This window comes from Aquarana catesbeiana, linkage group LG10 (genome assembly GCF_042186555.1).
Source record: "Aquarana catesbeiana isolate 2022-GZ linkage group LG10, ASM4218655v1, whole genome shotgun sequence".
NCBI lineage: Eukaryota > Metazoa > Chordata > Amphibia > Anura > Ranidae > Aquarana > Aquarana catesbeiana.
The window spans coordinates 98711591-98732355 of NC_133333.1; the positions used below are offsets into that span (position 1 = coordinate 98711591).

Below are 20765 nucleotides of genomic sequence, written 5' to 3' on the forward strand. Positions count from 1 at the left end.
TCCACATTAAAAAGTGTTACTGGACTTTTAATCTGATACAAGTTCATAATTCTTTCCTGAGTTTTGGGAGAAACATAGTAAATTTGTTAAAAAGCGCTAAGAAAAAAAAAAGGATTGTGGTATGTGATAATACTTGTGTTTTTAGAATTCCCAATTTTCTTCTCATAAAATGTGAGATTTATTTCATATACATTATCTGTAGACCTTTCAGTTTTTTGGGGTTTTTTTTAGTTTCAAAAGAAGTTTATTGAAAAGCAGTACATTGCAGGTTATTGCCACCAAATCGCCTTGGGGCACAGCTTGGTACAAACTATATAATAAAACTGAGAAAACAATTATCAAACATCATTGTCAAGTCTCCGTCATATATATGTGTCTTACATGTTTTTGGAAAAGTAATATATCATAACCTTGCACTTAAATTATTCGACAGTCCAGACACCCCTTATGGGTACACACTGTGTCAGGGACTGACTGGCTCGCTAGGTATGATTAGTGCACCTTGGCCAATCAGACTTGTCACGCATCTCCGAAATAACAGCATTTTTAAGAGCTGAGTGAGAGTCTCCATATGGATAACCAAGACATGTCCTCTGAAGGATCGTCTACATCTTGAGTCTCCTCCAGATGATATCCCGATAGCTTGTGGGCTCCTGTCAAAGTACAGTTGACAGGAACACTAGGATTATTTTGGAATTGAGAGAGACTAATTTCCTATTATCTAGCATTATCATCATGTAACCAAAAGAAAGAAGAGGAAGAAATAAAGGAGGACAAAGTGAAGAGAAGTAGGGAAAGGGGAGCCAGTTCTTGGGTCGTGAGAGCTTATTCATGTCGCCTTGACTCCGGGAATAAGAGAAATCCCCATATGTTTAGCCCAGGGTTCCAATGTCGCACTAAATGGTCTGCATGTGTTCATTATGGAGCTGACCATTTTCTCCTGGAACATGATCCAGGTGATCTTTCTCTTGGCCGCCGTTAGAGATACTTTGGGTTGCTTCCAAGCTTTAGCTATTGTGATTTTTGCTCCCAGGAGCATGAAAGATCAGTTTTTGTGTGTATTTTGGAGTTTTAGGGACCTGGACATTCAGCAAAGCTATCTGGGGTGATTTTGTTACCGGGATGCCTGTTACTCTCCGAATGAGTTAAAAGATTTTATTCCAATATCCTCTGGTTTTCGGGCAATCCCACCAGATATGCAACATGGCTTGACAAGCTCTGAAACACAACGGGGAGGAGGTGGGGAACATCACTGCTAGTCTAGTGGGTACTAGGTACCATCTCATGAGTACTTTCACGTTTGCTTCAATCATATGTTCATAATACCTTTGTGGGCTCTCGTTCCCATTTTGTGCCATTCCTCCAGGTCATCAGGTATCCTGCAAGTCTCTTTCCCAAGCTTCCATGTAGGGTAATTTGGACGTAGATTCCGCTAGTGATTCGTAAGACCTTTCAGTTTTATATTTGCTGTGTGTGTTTCTCGCTATCCCCTCTCTCTAAATATACATACATTTTTATATATATAATATATTGCTGTGTGAATGTGAGCAACTGACCTAAAGCCAAACTCCAGATTTGGGTCACCTCCAGTGCAATGACATAACTGTTGTTCTGTGGAAGTAAGTAGAGTTATGCTGGACCAGAATGTGTCTGCACAGGATAATGCTGTAGATCTGGGTGCGTGGTACCTGGAACTGCTTTTTTTCTTTTGATTTACTTCCTGAGGAACAAAATGCCTGAACTGTTTGACATCAACCAGGCATTTTTGTCCACACAACTGCAGCTCGCTAGATATTTTCTCTTTTTTGGACCATTCTCTGTAAACCCTAGAGATGGTTGTGCATGAAAATCCCAGTAGATCAGCAGTTTTTGAAATACTCAGACCAATCCGCCTGGTACCAACAACCATGCCACATTCAAAGTCACTTAAATCCTCTTTTTTTCCCCATTTTGATCCTCGTTAGAACTTCTTGATCTCGAACTCCTCATGACCACGTCTAGATGCCTAAATGCATTGAGTTGCTGCCATGTGTATTATGGCTGAATAGCAATTTCATACTGAGTAGGTGTTCCCTAATAAAGTGGCCAATGTGTGTATGTGTGTGTGTGTATATATATATATATATATATATATATATATATATATATATATATATATATATATATATATATATATATATACACACACACACATACACAAATACATACACACACACACAGTGGATATGAAAAGTCTACACACCCCTGTTAAAATGTTAGGTTTCTGTGATGTAAAAAAATGAGACAAAGATAAATAATTTCAGAACTTTTTCCATCTTTTAATGTGAAGTATAAACCAACTCAATTGAAAAACAAACTGAAATCTTTAAGGGAGAGGAAGTAAAAATAAAAAAAATAAAAAATAATGGGGTTGCATAAGTGTGCACACCCTGTTATAACTGGGGTTGTAGCTATGTTCAGAATTAAGAAATCACATTCAAACTCATGTTAAATAGGAGTCAGTACACACTTGCCATCATTTAGAGTGTCTATGATTAATCCCAAATAAAGTTCAGCTGTTCTAATAGGTCTTTCCTGACTTTTTCTTAGTCGCATCCTACAGCAAAAGCCATGGTCCACAGAGAGCTTCCAAAGCATCAGAGGGATCTCATTGTTAAAAGGTATTAGTCAGGAGAAGGGTACAAAATAATTTCCAAGGCATTAGATATACCATGGAACACAGTGAAGACAGTGATCAAGTGGAGAAATATCGCACAACAGAACTGGACATCCCTCTAAAATTGTTGAAAAGACAAGAAGAAAACTGGTCAGGGAGGCTGCCAAGAGGCCTACAGCAACATTAAAGGAGCTGCAGGAATATCTGGCAAGTACTGGCTGTGTGGAACACATGACAACAATCTCTCAATATTCTTCATATGTCTGGGCTATGGGGTAGAGTGGCAAGATGGAAGCCTTTTCTTACGAAGTCTCCCAAAAGCATGTGGGAAAATATGTTCTGGTCTGATGAAATCAAGGTTGAACTTTTTTGGCTTCAATTTCAAAAACACTGCACATCACCAAAAAAACACCATACCCACAGTGAAGCATGGTGGTGGCAGCATCATGCTTTGGGGCTGTTTTTCTTCAGCTGGACTGGGGCCTTAGTCAAGATAGAGGGAATTATGACCAGTTCCAAATACTAGTCAATATTGGCACAAAACCTTCAGGCTTCTGCTAGAAAGCTGAACACAACGAGGAACTTCACCTTTCAGCATGACAACGAACCAAAGCATACATCCAAATTAACAAAGGCATGGCTTCACCAGAAGAAGATTCAAGTTTTGGAATGGCCCAGACCTGAATCTAACTGAAAATCTGTGGGGTGATCTGAAGAGGGCTGTGCACAGGAGAATCTGACAGATTTGGAGCGTTTTTGCAAAGAAGAGTAGGAAAATTTTGCCAAGTCAAGATGTACCATGCTGATAGACTCATACCCAAAAAGACTGAGTGCTGTAATAAAAATCAAAAGGTGCTTCAACAAAGTATTAGTGTAAGAGTGTGCACACTTATGCAACCATATTATTTTAGTTTTTTATTTTTACTTCCCTCCACCTAAAAGATTTCAGTTTGTTGTACAACAGAGTTGTACACTTTATAGGTCACATTAAAGGTTGAAAAAGTTCTGAAATTATTTATCTTTGTCATTTTTTTACATCACAGAAACCTGACATTTAGACAGGGGTGTGGAAACTTTTTATATCCACTATACACACAGTATATTGCAGTGCTACTTCATCAATTTATTATAGTTGCAGTTATGTTGGATGCACCTCAGCATGTCCACCACTAAACAGTTACATTTTTTCAGATTACCTTCAATGACCTGTAGTCATTATGAAAGCAGAAAGTTCTCTGAGACATACGTATTCTTATAGAGAGCCTGTGGCCGCCAACTCAGCCTTTTCGCAGCCGCCCATTCAGTTCACACCATGGCTGGGGGGCAAAGACTAGAGGTCAGCTGACTGGTGAGGAATGTGAAGTGGGAGGGGCTGGAGCAGACCCCATCTCCTGATTTTGTCACTGCTATGAGACACCACAAAGCCGGAGACACATTGAGTTAACACTACCTGTGATTATAGTTGCCATTAAAAGTCCCCACTACAGTTCTCAGATCAGCAGATGGCCTTAATCAAGAGCACCTAAGTTGGCTGATCAGAACTCCCCCCAGCATTGCCACCCATCCCAACTCTCCACCAGCACTGCCACTCATCCCATTACCCCCCCCCACCGATCTGCTGCTGCAACCATAAAATTTTACAACCCTGTTACACCCTGAAGGTGTTACATGTTACAAAAGGTGAACTTATACTTTAAGGAATATTTAGTAAGCAAACTGTGGTGTTATAAACTAGATTACTAGTAATAAATATGTTTATTCTGTTAAGGCCAAAAATTGGTGTCAGTGACTGCAATAACAACCCGCAAAATAGGTGTCAGTGACTGCAATAATAGTAACCCTAGGATTGGTGTCATGCAGCAAAATACCCCCCAGTAGCAGCAAACACAGGATTGAGGTCCTTGTAGTAAAAAAAAAAAATACAAAATGTATGTCAATGCAGCAAAATACCCCAGATTGGTGCCAGTGCAACAAAAAATACAAATAAAAAAAAAAACAGGATTGGTGTCAGTATAGCAAATATTTCCAGGATTGGAATCAGTGCAGCCAAAAGAAAATACAGGATTGGTGTCATTGCAGCAAACATTCCCTGTACTGGTGTTGGTGCAGCTGGGCAAAAAAACAAAAACAAACTAGGATTAGTGCCCACACATAAAAAAAAAAAAAAAAAACAGGATTGGTTAGAATGCAGCAAAATACTCCCAGGATTGGGGTCAGTGGTTATTCTTACCTCGGTACTGACTCCGGCAATACTTCCTCTCCCCCATTGCTGTCGTAGCTACTCTGCTGGAACTTTAAGTAAAAAAATTATACCTAAAACCAGATATCTGCTTCCACAGGACTTTAAAAATAATGTTTTCTGATTTTTATTTTATTTTTATTTTTAGATCACGTGATCAATGTCCATATTTTCACTGCAGAATGGACTGGGAAGGGATGGGGCTTCTCCACAGAGTCACATGTCCTGTGACTTTGCTTAACCTATTATACTCCCTCCCCTTACATACCATTCAGAGCAGTGTGCACTGTCAGTCCAGCATCAGATTTACCTAAGGGGCAAAGCGCATGGCTGACAGCACACTCTGTTCTGAATGACCTGGAAGTGCAGGCGTGTAAAAACCAAAATGATGTCACATGACGTGTTGTGCTGTGGTTTAACTCAGCCCCCAAGCTGCTGCAGTGAAGAGAACAGCGATCATGTGAGCTATAGTAATACACAGCTTAGCTAATGGGGAGCATGCGCAATATGATGGCAACACTGCAGAGGTTCTATAAGCCTGCAGGTCGTAGCCACTAGGAAGGAGGAAGCCCTAGAATTATTAGGTTATTTCTTTTAGAGGAAACATTTATATTAAAAACTAAGGGCACAGATGTAATTAGGACAGTTTGTGTACGTTTTTTCCTTTTGGGTTTACATGCACTTTAACCACTTCAATACAGGGCTTTTATACAGCCTTCCTTCCCAGACCAATTTTTAGCTTTCAGCGCTCTCACACTTTGAATGACAATTACTCAGTCATGCTACACTGTACCCAAACCAAATTTTTATCATTTTTTCCCCACAGAGTTTTTTTTTTGGTGGTATTAGATTATCGCTGGGTTTTTTATTTTTTGCAATATAAGCGAAAAAAGTGAGATGTTTTTTTTTTTAAAAAACTTTTTTTTTTTTTTATTTTCTTTTGTAAAATTTTGCAATCAAGTCATTTTTCTTCATAAATTTGGGCCAAAGTTTATACTGCTACGTATCTTTAGTAAAAATAACCCAAATCAGTGTATATTATTTGGTCTCTGTGAAAATTATACAGTCTACAAGCTATGGTGCAAATCATTGAAAAATGATCACCTCTGATCACACCTGATGTACTGAAGGCCTAGCTCATTTCTTGAGACCCTAACAAGCCAGGAAAGTACAAATACCCCCCAAATTACCCCTTTTTGGAAAGCAGACATTCCAAGGTATTTAGTAAGAGGCATGGTGAGTTTTTTGAAGTTGTAATTTTTTCCCACAATTCTTGGGATTTTTTTTTTTTTTTTTTAGCACAAAATTGTTATAACAACAAGTTATTTCTCTCACACAGCACATGCATACTTGAAATGACACCCCAAAATACATTCTGCTACTCCTCCTGAGTATAGTGATACCACATATGTGAGACTTTTACACAGCCTGGCCACATACAGAGGTCTAACATCCAAGTACCACCGTCAGGCGTTCTACGAGCATAAATGGCACATCTCATTTGATGACGACAACCTATCACACTTTTGAAAGCCCTGGAGCACCAGATCAATGGAGACGCCCACAAAATTACCCCATTTTGGAAAGCTAACACCCCAACGTATAATCTATGAGGCATAATGAGTCTTTTGAATGGTTCATTTTTTCCAGAAGTTTTTGGAATATGTGGGAAAAAAATGAAAACGCATTTTTTTTTTTTTTTTATACAAAGTTGTCCATTTATAAGATATTTCCAACATATAGCATGTACATAGCAAAACTGACACCCCAAAATACATTCTGCTACTCCTCCCGAGTATGGCGATACCACATGTGTGAGACTTTTACACAGCCTGGCCACACACAGAGGCCCAACATTGAAGTAGCACCGTAGGGCGTTCTACATGCATAAATTACACATCTCATTTCTCAACCACCTATTACAGTTTTGAAGACCCTGGAGCACCAGGACAATGGAAACGCCCACAAAATGACCCCATTTTGGAAAGCTAACACCCCAACGTATATTCTATGAGGCATAATGAGTCTTTTGAACGGTTCATTTTTACCAGAAGTTTTTGGAAAATGTGGAGGCCCAACATCCAAATAGCACTGTCAAGTGTTCTAGGAGCATAAATTCCTGCAAACCTATCACATTGTTGAAGGCCCTTCATATTTCTAACACATAGCATGTACTGTACATACCAATTACAAACCAAAATACATTCTGCTGAGCAAAGGGTAAAGAATAGATTACCTGCGGTTTTAGAGTAGTAGGTCCTGGAGTAGTAGGTCCAGGCAGCAGGCAGGAACGTGGACAGCGACAGCAAAACAGGCAGCAGGCAGGAATAGTCATTACAGGTAGAGATGTTGTCAGCACAGCCAAAGCATTGGTCCACATAGCAGGCAGGGATGTGGTCAGCAGCAGCAAAAGGATCGTCCATGCAGCAGGCAGGAATACTCTCCATAGTTAGTACATGCAGCAGGCAGAGGTATGGTCAGCACAGCCAGAGTATTTGTCCAGGGAGCAGGCAGAACCATCAAGCTTAGGGCATCGGTCAGGAAAATGGGGACAGGGGTACAGGCTTCTCCCACCCAAATCGCTTTGAAGCCTCCGGACAACCCGACCCTGTTCTGGGAACACAGAAAACCAAAAACTGGCTTTCTGAACTCAGAACACTATTCTGGAGCCCCTCACATATGTGAGACCCCTGTGTAGCAGGGTGAAAGATCAATCCAAGGAGCAGGCAAAAACATGGTCAACAGGCTGAGGTCAGTGCAGGTAAAAGGCAGAAATAGATGGTAGGCAGAGGCATAGTCAATACAGTGCAGGGTCAGTTCACATGGAAGACAATGATATGGTTGGTTGAGGCAGGGAAATATTCAGGACAGGAATTGAAAACGGGGAAATGGCAGTATTAGAATGGGCTAATGGTTTCCGAGAGTGTGATATCGCTTGAAGCATTCTCCGATGCAAAGGCTAGGTTGGGAGGGACAGTCGGGACAATGAAAGCTGGTGTCTTTCCTAATTCCTCTTTTGGTGCACACCTGACATTTTTTTTTTTTTTTTTGGCGTCGTCTTCCGGATCCTGTTGGTGGAATATGGTCCGGAAAATGGCGCTCATGTAGTCGGCTGACACAATCGGAGCGAATGCTTTCTGGGGGGGATACTTGTTGGTAGATCAGGGTAGTGACAATGTCTTCAATAAACTTTATGAAGGTGGTGGGTGTTTCCATTGATTTTTGGTAGATGATGAAAGAATTTAAAAGGGCCAAATGAAAAAAGTAAATTGCGACTTTTTTGTACCAGAAGAGGGATTTTCTTGTTGAAAGGTAGGGCTGCAACATTTGATCATTTAAATCCACTCGCTCCATGAATTTATTGTACTCATTGATACAGGAAGGCTTACGAAAGGGACCGCGTCTTCTGCGAAGTTCCACGGAGGTGTCATCGTGGATGGTGGATATGATGTACACATCTTTCCTATCCCTCCACTTCACAGCCAACACTTCCTCGTTCCTCAAGCTTGTCGATTCCCCCTTTGAATGGTTGTGGTGACAAGACGCTGTGGGAAGCCCTTTCAGTTTTTCCTTGTTCTACCACAGGCCAAAATTTTTTTTTACGGTATAGGTGGCGGAGAAGGGGCAAACTGGTGTAATAGTTGTCCATGTAAATATGATACCCCTTTTGGAAAAGTGGGAATGCCAACTCCCAAACAATTTTTCCACTTATTTCCATGTACGATGGACACTCAGGGGGCTGGAGCTGGGAATCTTTGCCTTCCTACACGTGGAATGAGTGCACATAACCGGTGGCGCTTTCATAGAGCATGTTGAGCTTCAAGCCGTACCTCGCCCTCTTACTGGGGATATATTTCTTGATTCCCAGCCGGCTTGTGAAATGCACTTGGTATTCGTCCACAGATATGTTTTTGTCAGGGACATAAAGTTCGGCAAACTTCTTGGAAAAAAAATTAATTAAGGGGCTAATTGTTCTTTTCTTTTCCAATATTTTTATTCAAGATTTTACAAAAGATATAAGATTAACGTTTTACATTTTTTGTTTAAGGTGTAAGAACCAATAACAAGACGTTTATAGAAAATAACCATAGAAAAAATTTTAAGAACAAAATGAAAGAGATAGGGAGGTTACACGACAGATAATTCCATATGGTTATTAATTCTTTATTGTGTTTCATGTATAGCTTGAGGAGTCTCAGGAGGAGAATTCTCACTCCCAAGCTCCCCAACTTGGTGTAACCTGTAAATGATCCTCCTATAACAGCCCTAGGGCTTCGATCAACCCTATACTCTTTAGTGCTTATTATATTTAGTAAAGTAACAAGAAAGAAAAAGATAGGAAAGTGAGAAGTAGAGGGTAGAGAGAAGAGGGGGAGGGGGAGGTGCACTCCTGTCTTAGAGCGAGGGATTTTTAAGTATCCCATCGCATTATGTATTCGAGATATATTTTATCCAGGGGTCCCATATTCTTTCAAACAAATGCATTTTGTCATTGAAGATAGCAGACAGACGTTCATTAACCATAATCCATGACAGTTTAGATTTTATGAGATAAAAGGGGATCGTTGGAGACTTCCATGATTTAGCTATCGCTATTCTTGCTGCAACAAATACAAAATTTATGAGTTTTCGCATGTGTTTCGATGCTCCATCTACTGGGTGTCCCAACAGTGCCTGCAAGGGTGACTTGATTAAGTTCACTTGGGTTAATGAATATATAAAGTTGTATGTACGGATCCAAAATCTACGCACTTTTGGGCAGGACCACCATGTGTGTATCATGGTGCCTTCGCTGTTGCATCCTCTAAAGCACTGCGGGGAGGCCCCCGGAACAAAAGCTGCCACTTTCACTGGAACCATATACCATCTCATCAGAACTTTGTAGTTTGCCTCTATCAAAGAGGTATTAATATATGATTTGGAGGCCTGGAGAGACATTTTGTGCCATTCTTCAACTGTTAGGCTGATACCTGTATCTTGCTCCCATTTTTCCATATAAAACAATTTCTGAGAGGATGATGATAAAATACCATATAACAATGAAATGTGGCCCGAGTGTTTGTCTATGGTTCTGCAGAAATTTTCCATTTGGGTGGATTTAGTTAAATCTGAACTACGGTTCAGTGTAGTTAAGAAGTGCGCTATCTGGGAATAGCGGTATATTTCTGTATTCGGTAGTTGGTACTTTTCCCGCAGAACCTGTTTAGACATAACCCCTCTGTGGTCGCATAAATCAGCTATCCGTAACAATCCCTTGTTGGTCCACCATTTAAATTCGTGGGGACAGAGACCCGGGGCGAACATAGGGTTATTTAGCAATGGGGCCAATGGAGTATGAGGAGATTTAAACTTATAAGTAGTTGCTAGTCTATCCCACAGATCAAATGAAAAGGACAGTGTCGGGCACATTATTGTCGGTCTGTCCTTCGGTTTCATCCACATTAGGTGGCTGATCTCCTTATTGGGCTAATTGTTTATAGTTTGTCAAAGTTTGGGTGATTTCGGGAGGGGGGGGGGCACTGTGAGATGCCACTAAAATGCAGGAAGCTCATTATAATTTCGTATCGGGACCTGAACATGGCCGATGAAAAAATTGGCATATGGTGGATGGGTTTGGTCGACCAATACTTATGCATTTCGTTTTTTTTTGTAAGCCCCATGTTGAGCATTAGGCCTAAAAACAATTTAAGCTCCACCACTGTTAGGGGTCTTAGGGGTCTCCATTCAAAAGGGCGGGCGTAGCTGGAGCTGGGGTTGGTTGCAGTGAATTGTTGGGCAAAGAGCTTGGTTTGGTCCACGATGCCTTGAAGTAATTCATCAGGGAAAAATAAATTTAAAAAATCCATTTGGGAAAAACCTGCAGTTTGCAGACCTGGCTGTGCTGTAAAAGGGGGGATCGTGGCTGACCCTGTGGTAGAAGGCAGCCACAATGGGTTTGCCAAGGCATCTGGAAGCTGGGTTTGGGCCCTAATTCTTTGGCGTGCACTTGTACTGGGCCTTTCCTCCTGGGGTCTAGCAGCGCTTGTATTGGGTCTATCCTCCTGGGGTCTACCGCCGTTGGCACTGCTGGTAGCTGCCTGGTGTTCAAACCGTCGTCTTTTTGGACGGACTGCTTCCTCCTCTGATTCGATCCTGATGTACTGCCTTTGGGGGGCTCATATTCCGAACCAGAATCGGAATCAGAACTGAGCGGTGAGAGCTCCCCGTTGCTCTCATCAGTCAGACTGAGTATTTGCTATGCCTCTTCTGGGGTGTACACCTTTCTGGACATAGTGGCTGACTGGCTGTATGTACTCTGGTGGCAAGTGGTGAGGTGGCGGGTACCCTGGTGAGGTGGCAGGTACTCTGGTGGCAGGTACTCCGGTGGCAGGTGATGGGTACTCTGGTGAGGTGGCGGGTACTCTGGTCGCAGGTACTCTGGTCGCAGGTGGTGAGGTGGCGGGTACTCTGGTGAGGTGGCGGGTACTCTGGTGAGGTGGCGGGTACTCTGGTGAGGTGGCGGGTACTCTGGTGAGGTGGCTGGTACTCTGGTGAGGTGGCTGGTACTCTGGTGAGGTGGCTGGTACTCTGGTGAGGTGGCTGGTACTCTGGTGAGGTGGCTGGTACTCTGGTGAGGTGGCTGGTACTCTGGTGAGGTGGCTGGTACTCTGGTCTGGTGGCGGGTACTCCTGATGGACAGGTACTAGATGACAGCTCATCTTTATTGGGGGGGGGGGGGCAAATCTGGGCACAGTAGTACATATATGTATAGTACATGTGTATCTCACTGTTAGCTGATCTCCTCCTCACACTGAATCGGTGTGTGAAGAGAAGAACCCAGCAACAGTGGTTACTCACTGTTTACATTTACTGACCGGCTGTGATTGAACACAGCAGGTCACGTGGTAAAGAGCTAATTTCATTGGCTCTTTACACTGATCGGGGCTGGGCTGTATCCAAGGGAAAAGCCTCAGCCCCGATCGCCGCTCTGCGCGCCACCGGGGGCTCGCGCGGGCACCATGCACGCCGCTTCCCAATGCCACTCTGCATAGTGACAAATCATAGCCAGTCATGCCGCTCCAGCCACTCCGCCGCCGCTCCATTACCCCCATCGGGGAGCTGCTGTGTCCCGAGGGATATGACGGATCCCCGATCGCCGCTCTGGGGGCCCGCAGTAGCGGCGGAAAGCCGAGGACGTCATATGACACCCACCCAAGATGGGAGATCCCATCTGTGGGTGTCATTTGACTATGGCTGGGTATTGAAGTGGTTAATTATCTTGCAGGAGATCACTCTAACAGAATACTTCTGTCTACACATATAGACTGCAAAGTGGACAGCAGCTCATGAGACCGTAATGACAACACAGCAGCTAAACACTCAGTACAGCACAATTATTTTGTACACGGCACACGTTTCATAATATGTGTACAAGATTGTGACTGCAATTGATGAAACCACATGGCAAAATTTTGGCAAAGTCAACTGAGACAATTAGTTTAATTTTAACATTAATATGCTTCAATCAGGGACATGTGGCACTAGAGCTGTCAGCATAGCAAGTTGTCAGAGAAGAGGAAGCTTGCTGCCGGTACCATGTGATCACTGTAACCAATCACAGCAGATCACATGACAATTATTAACAATGGATGGCTTCTTTTCATGCCATCCATTGTGTACAATTGTGTTGCTAGCTGTGATTGGTCACAGTGATCACATGGTACAGATAGTGCCGATCACAACCCATTTGTACCATGATTAGCTGTGGTCACTTCAACAATACATCAGTTTCATTCAGTAAAAATGGTTGCTTATACCAATGAAATACACTTGTATTAGCAATCATAATGTGTGTAAAAAAAAAATTAGATATAGATATATATCTATATTTATATATAGATATAGATATATGTCTATATATCCTTATCACTTCCCGAGAGTAGTACAGTGCTACTATGGTAACACTGTACTGCTCTGGTCACAGTGTGTTAAAAATTGTTAAAGTAATAAACAAAAAAACTAAACATTTTTACTAAGTACTGTCACCAGTCAGTGTCCTTGATCACCGCCACACCAGTTATATGATGACGCTGTACTGCACTGGTGACAGTATGTAAAAACTCTTTTTTTTTTTTTAATTTTTTGAAAAATTGTGACGTATCAAATTTACATCTTCAAAAAAAACTCGCTATGCCTCCTACTAAATATCCTGGACTGTACTTTCCAAAAATGTCTCACTTGGGGGATATTTTTACTGCCCTGGTGTTTGCAAGCCTAAAGAAATGAGATAGGCCGTCAGTACAACTGGATTGATCAATTTTCAATATATATATATATATATATATATATATATATATATATATATATATATATATACACACACATTATAGTTTTTGGACTCTATAACCTTCCTACAGACTAAATAGTAAACACTGATTTGGGTTATTGTCACCAAAGAAATGTAGCAGAATACATTTTGTCCTAAATTTATGAAGAAAGATTATTTATTTGCAAAAAATTTATAACGAAATGTAAAAAAAAAACGCCAAAAGAAAACTATTTGTGTGAAAAAAAGATCAAAATTTCATATAGGTACAGTGTTGCATGACCACTGAAAGCTGAAAATTGGCATGGGCAGGAAGAGGGTGAAAGTGCCTTGTATTGAAGTGGTTAAAGTCGGCAATCAGCTGTTCGGTAAAAGTAATCTGGATGGCTTAATGAGGTTAAATGAAAAAAAAAACATAATTTTAATAGAATAAATAGAAATAATAAAAAAATGTAAAAGCATCCTCTATACCCTCCACACATGAGGTATTGCCATGAATATCAGAGTGAGGACAACAATTCAAGGGTGGTCATTCATGATTAGCTTTACACTGGTGACCTGTAAAGACTTAAAGCATCACCTATGAAAAATGTTAGTTACCATAGGTTGTCACAATTTCACAAGCACAAACAATTTTACATCTCGACTTGTTTGGTATCTATTTACTCAAAGCAACATCTTTATATTATACAAAAAAACTATGGTACTGTATTGTGTTTTGTGTGCATTAAAATTTCCCTGAATATTTTTGTTTAATAGACAGCTGTGCAAATATTATGTGACATACAAAGTTCCAACAGCCACCATTTTATTCTCCAGGGCCCGTGCTTTCAAAAAAATATGTTTGTGGGCGTAGCAAAGTCGTGGCAGTGTGAACCCAGCCTAAAAGACAGCTCAGGATCAGAGTTAAAGATACACAACTGGATATGCATCCTCTATACATACAAACTGATTTTTGAAGTTAAGGTTGCCTCAACATGCTCCCTAGTGGGCCTCGCCACTCGCATCCAGGCCCCATAGCAGCAGTATGGGCTGTTATGACTATGGTTTATACCACTGAGAGAGAATTAAAGGACAAATTAACTTTTGGTAACATGTTACATGTTATATCTGTATTTAGAGGGTAACATGTTACCGAAGAGCACCTGCCTTCCCCCTCCAATCCAACTTTGTGATTCTCCCTGCATCACAATTTAAAAAGGGCATGGGTGGAGCCCAATGTGGTCACATCATTCATTCACAGCAATCTGTAAGTGAATGAGCCACAACTGCTGTCTTTTAGTTCTCAGTGAACTTCGAGGGTGCTGGAGAGCACTCTCATAGTTCATTAATCTTACTGCTCTTCAGTAATCGTTTGTACACGAGGTATGGGCAAACCGCTATGAGATTCTGCAGGATCCTTACATAGCACCCGCGATCTGCTGATTGCGGGTGCAATGCTCTGCAGACCCCAGAAGAAAAAAAATGCACATTCTTTTACCTGCAAAAATGTGTGCTTTTTTTTTTTTTTTTTCTTTTTAAAGGTGAACTTCTCCTTTAAGCATTAAAGAGGGCCCACAAACAGCTGCTTTTCATGTATACATAAATATAGGCGCATCAATAAAGACACTACGGGAGACCAATGTAACGTCATGGGTGTACATAATTCAGGCTACACAGCAGTAGTAGGGCCCGAGCTCACTAAATATCTACAGCAGAAGTCTCCCACTTAACCCCAAGTTTCTATTCAGCTTTGCTCAGCTATCTTCACCACCTCATTTCACTCTAGGATAGCAGTGTCCATCCTGAGGCCTTTATCACCCTGCAGCTGTGACTTTTTGTGGACATCACCAAGCACAGCTATGCATTCTAGCACAGGGGCACTGTTGGACACCCTTATCCCCCCCACCCATTGTCTGCCCAATAGCTATACCGTTCTGAAAAGTTAAAACTGCAGGATCTTGACAGGTCCTGAATGCCATCTGACAGCCTGTGCCACAGGGGGATTTTTTTGTCTTTATTCAAAATAATCACTTTGTGTTTTATGAGAGTCTAAAAGGCATCTGCAAGTGACGGGTCAATTGACAGGTAGGCTCTCAGGTCAATTTAAAAATTGTAACTATTTCATGGCACTGATTTTTGAACCAATGTTGAAAACAGCCAGATTTCACAAGGTATCATTCATTGCATATGGCCAGCTTGTGCTTTTTTTCATGAGTTCATTTTTTTAAATGCAACAATAGTTTTGTGATTAAAAATAACAAAAACAAAACAACTTCATTTTTTACTCTAAAATTACAGACATTATTTAGGCGATTGTTAGGACCAAATGTATATATCCTCTACACTTAGATGTTCTCCCAGATTTTGGAATCTAGTATTTTAAATAGAAATGAAAGCAGTTCTGTGGTCATAAAAAAAAATGAGTGACACAGTAGATTAAAGAGGAAGTAAACCCAGGTGGGTTTTATTTCCTCTTTATTTCCCTGCAAAGGTAAAGCATAATGGGCTACTATGCATTGCATAGTAGCCCATTATGTGTCAGTTACCTTAAACCGAAGCCCGCGATGTCTCCGTTGTCCCCACTAGCAGGGAGCACCCATCTTTGCCCCTCTTCCTTCCGGGGCCAGGAACTCCGGCTCTGTGACTGGCCTGAGTTGTGTGACGTCACTCCCGCGCATGCGCACGGGAGCTGACAGTCACGGCATGACCCCTAATAAAAACGGCACGATGTGCCCTTTCTAAAGGGTGCATGCGGCTTTTTAGTAAATATCTCCTAAACCGTGGAGGTTTAGGAGATATTTCAAGCACCTACAGGTAAGCCTTAATATAGGCTTACCTGTAGGTAAAAGTGGTTGTACAGGGTGTGTACAATACCAATACGTACGTTAAAGTTGACTTGGCTTTAGATATATGCTCCATGTGAAGTGCAGCATGCATGTAATGTGTAACTTTTTCAGGTATTTATTGCTTCTCACAGAGATCACAGTACTTCCCCCTGATGATGCCTTCATCTGATTTTCATTACAGAAGGATGGAGCCATAGACATCATCCAGGGTCACCATCTACTTTGACTAAGATGCAGTCTCAGAGAGACAAATAAGGGATCTAGAGCTCAAGGATGACTTTGAAAAAAAATAAAAAGGTGGCGCTTTCCTGAAGTGATATGAGGAATTTATTAATACAGACTTGGAAAACTAATAGGCTCATTTTAAATTCTGCACATGGACTCTAAAAAGTGAATGTAGTGGGCTTCCCTCTCTGAATGTCCTATGCACACATGGACTTCCTTATAAGGAGACTTGGGTATCCCCCAACTTACATCCACAATGCAGTGCCTGTGCAACTTTTGACCAGGCCCCCACAGGCAATTTGTTAGTGGCCTTAGCAATCTTTGTGGAGACTCCAGTGGCCAGAAGGTGAGGGAAGCCTAAATTCAACATTTATAGGTTTGCAACTTCAGCTGCCTGTATCTGAGGATCCTATGATGTTTTCACTGATGGTGACCTATGTGTATGGATGTTTTCTACGTATGCTCAGGTTGCATAGCCTAGGTTTTACGTTTACTTATCTTCTTGCTACTTATAAAACAATGACATTGATGTCTGTGTTCCTTATAGTAATTAATCCAAATTATTTACCAGTACAGACCAAAATACAGAAGCACCTGAATGATTGCAAAGGGCAATGCCAGCTTTTACTTTTTAAATGATTTCATCTGTCATAAATACAATATCGTCATTTTACATGCAGTTTGAGGAATTCAATTAAAATTATGTACAATCTTGAAGCCTTTACTTCACTGTAGCTGTAAGTGTGCTTTACAAATGTGGATCTTCAACTTTAGTTTATTATTATCTGATTCTCAAACTCTAGTCAGTGTTTCTACTTCCTAACCATACTTTTCACTGGCATTTTTTCTATAGTAGAATAAATGTTTGCAATCTAGTTTTTTCTGATACAGTATACTAATGCTATAGAACAACCTGATTTGTCCATTTACAACATTCCTTTCACTAACTTTGCATAAACCCAAAAGTATATAGATTTGCAGCAACATTAAATAGTGACAGGGAGGGTTTACCAGCATCCTGAAACACTTTGTAATAAAATCGTATCCACTGTGCTGTCTTAAAAAATTATGATGAAGATCTTGATCCAACCTAAAAAATGACTTAACCCTTGTGAACTGAAATCATTGCACAATTTAAGGATTTCCAGTCATGTGACTTTCTGACCATGGGCAAACAGAAAAAAAATTTGACTGTGGGGGTGACATACTACTCGCCTGATAAATTTGGGAATATTCCCTTTGATCTTTGCATGTATAGTAGAAACAACCTGGATGTGGATTTGTATGCTGTATAAAAAAAAAATGACTTGGGAGGCTTAGTTCCAGTGGAAAATCAGCAGTTTTATGAATGGGTAGCGGAGGTAAAATATCTTTGGAGCTCTTTAATGTTGCTGTAATGGTCCACCCTTTTACAGTGCCTCAGTGCTCCAGCAGTTTAATGCTTTGTTTTTCTTTTACAGATACACGAGCAGGTGAGGAGAGCCCCCTTGGTGTAGACCATGCAGTAATTGGGGGCGTGGTTGCTGTTGTTGTCTTCGCAATGCTTTGCCTTCTCATCATACTGGGTCGTTACTTTGCTCGACATAAAGGTAAGAAACCTCTAGGTTTATGTTTCCTTCTTAGTTTTGCTGGTTGCTATTTCAGCAGCAGGGTTTAGATATCATAGAGCAACCCTAACAGGAGGTGTCCTCTTTTCATGCTTTTGAAGAGTTTTCGAAGTATTTTCAGAATCCAACACATTTCCAGAGCAATGTGGCTCTATGTGGTGGCCAGCGGATGGAGCCACAACTCTCCAGCAGTGTCTTGGCATTTGACACTCCTGGAATGGTAAAGCAGCTAGAAGCGGTCTGATGCAACTTAAAAGGTCAAAAACAGGTTAGAAGAGGGTTGGTTGCAAGTGAGATGCAACTGGTGGTGAACTCTTAGTGATCTCAGGAGTGTTCCAAACTGATTTCAAATGCAACCTCAATGCATGATTAAGCGTTCTGCATTTTTTGGTCATTAAAGCACCAAGATCATTGGGAGTAACCCGAAAAAGTGTTTTGTCTGTATCTGCCCCCACAATGTATAGCAGACAGATGTAACACAAAACCACCATTTTTAATTACAGTTAAAGGCATTAGAATAACATTATTTAATATACATGCAAATAATTTTTTACACACATACATTTGTCAATAAAAGCCATACTTTATTGCAGTAATTAAATTATAAATAAAAAGCTTATTTCTTACAACCACAGTATGCAAGTGAAGGCACTGGAGATGCAGTGATGTCAAACTGCAAAACTGTAGCTCTGCACGCTTTCACCTTCATCTTTATAAGCAATTCATTGACTTTATAATATATATAAAACAATAACTGACAACACTGACCAAATGTGGAGATTGCTGTAGGGTTGTCCATCTTTTCGGGTACATCTTTAAAAAGGGTTTTGAACTTTTTTCCTAATGAATCACTCCTTGGTTGGGAGCATGAAAGGCTTAAAGTGGTTCTAAAGGTAGTTTTTTTTTATACCTTAATACTAAAAACAAAAATCCAGGCACACAGACCAGAGGCCAAGTGAAAGGTCAAAAAGAAAAATTAAATGTAGCTGGGCCGCTGCTGTCCAAAACTCAGACAGATGAGGACAGAAGATATAATCAAAGGGGTGAACAGCGCTGATCTGCATACATAAATAGGACCCTCAGAGGCAAAGTAAAAACTTTTTATTATTGTTAAAAAAAAAAAAATAATAATAAAATGTTCACCAAGGCATACAGCAGTCAATTGATGGTCATACAGAGACTTGGATTAAAAAACTGACAGTAGCTGGAGGCTGGAGCCGCATGGATGACACAAGCGCTTTATCAACAATTGCATATCTTAAAAATGTAAAGTGCTGCCTGGGACTGTGCGTATATTATACAAAATACACATATATATTTGAACGATTTTTTTATGCATGTGTATTATTACTGTTTTTATTAATTTTTTATTGTTATTAATATTATTACTTTTCAACAGTACATTTTTAAGATATGCAATTGTTGATAAAGTATTGTGCACTGGGTATTGTTACTATCCACTTGTGTGGGTGGGGCCATATGGATGACAGGGGCTGCCAGCTTCTCCCCCTCCCGCACTTATACTTTCAGGGTCATTTTAATCTTCACACTTAGCCGACTAATCAGTAACCTGAAGAAGGGGCGTGTCCCCGAAACATATAGTGACTCTCTTTGCTCCCTTGGCATCGGCAGTTCCTAATTGGCCCCGGTAGCAGGGTTTGCCCGTACTCGTTGGATTCCTTTGGCTGACTTCCGCCAGGTTGTGACATCACTTCCGGGCTTCGTACACAGTGTGAGCGGCCGCTGTATACTGGCCCCAACAGTTCCTGTGCCTGCAGTTTGGTTCCCTCTTCATCGGACCCCTGGCCTTACGGTCCTGGATGGGCCCCCCACCAGTTGTGCTCCTGTGTTCTTTGTCCAACGGCTTTGTGCTGGGTTTCCCTAAGCCCCTGTGTCATCCATGCGGATCCAGTTTTTTAATCCAAGTCTCTGCATGACCATCAATTGACTGCTGTATACCTTGGTGAACATTTTATTATTTTTTTAACAGTAATAAAACGGTTTCATTTGCCTCTGAGGGTCCTATTTATGTCTGCTTATAAGCGCTGTTCACCCCTTTGATTATATTTTTTTACCTTAATGCATTCTTTGCATTAAGGTAAAAAAAACTTCTGTGTACCTCCTTCACCCAGCCTCCCTTATATTTACCTGAGCCCTATCTCGTTCCAGTGCTGTACCTGAGAGCAGTGGCTCTCTTTCTCCTCTTTGGAGATCGAGGCAGCAATGGGAGCCATTTGCTACTACTGCTGTCAATCACAGCCAGTGAGGAGAGCGTGGGGGGTGGGACTTAGCCATGCTGTGTGTGTCAATGAAAGCACAGATCGCCACTCTGGATCGAGCGCGCACAGGCACCCCCATTGTCAATCACAGCCACTGAGCCAATAGGAAGAGTGCCAGGGCTGAGCCATGACTCTGTGTTTATGGACACATTGAGTGGGGGTTCGGGAGCGAACACGCACCAGTGCCTCCATAGCAAGTGACTTGCTATTGGGGACACTGGTCAAGGGGGAGGAACCAGGAGCGCTGGCGGGGGACCACATAAAGATGATCAGGGCTGCTCTGTGCAAAACCATTACACAGAACAGGTAAGTAGGACATGTTTGTAAAGGTTAATTTTTTTATAATAACAATCACTTTAACAAAATCCCTTTACAATCACTTTAAAATGATCAGTTTTCTGTATTAGAACCTATTAGTGTTCATGTAATTTCTATGGGGAGAAAAACAGCACCTTTGCACGTCAATGTTAGCATTGGGTTAGCGCCTTTATTTGTCAATACAATATTAATCAGGGCTGCTTTGTGCAAAACCATTGCAGAGCAGGTAAGTCTAACCTGTTTTTATTATTATTTATTTATCACCTTAATTTAGGGAGATATGAGTGGAATGATAACCAAAATAAATA

General features: G+C 41.1%; 1 protein-coding gene across 7 annotated transcripts in view; it reads left to right on the top strand.

The window, feature by feature from the left end:
- The window catches only part of CADM1 (cell adhesion molecule 1), a 544514-nt gene that overhangs the window by 511677 nt on the left and 12072 nt on the right, over nt 1-20765 (top strand). For 6 of the 7 annotated variants that reach the window (XM_073602402.1, XM_073602399.1, XM_073602401.1 and 3 more), the window contains one exon: nt 17714-17842. In XM_073602402.1, the coding sequence (XP_073458503.1) occupies nt 17714-17842 (129 nt within the window). Of the gene's footprint in view, nt 1-2589; nt 2673-17713; nt 17843-20765 lie in introns of those variants that run through there. The other variant, XM_073602406.1, reaches the window with a different exon arrangement.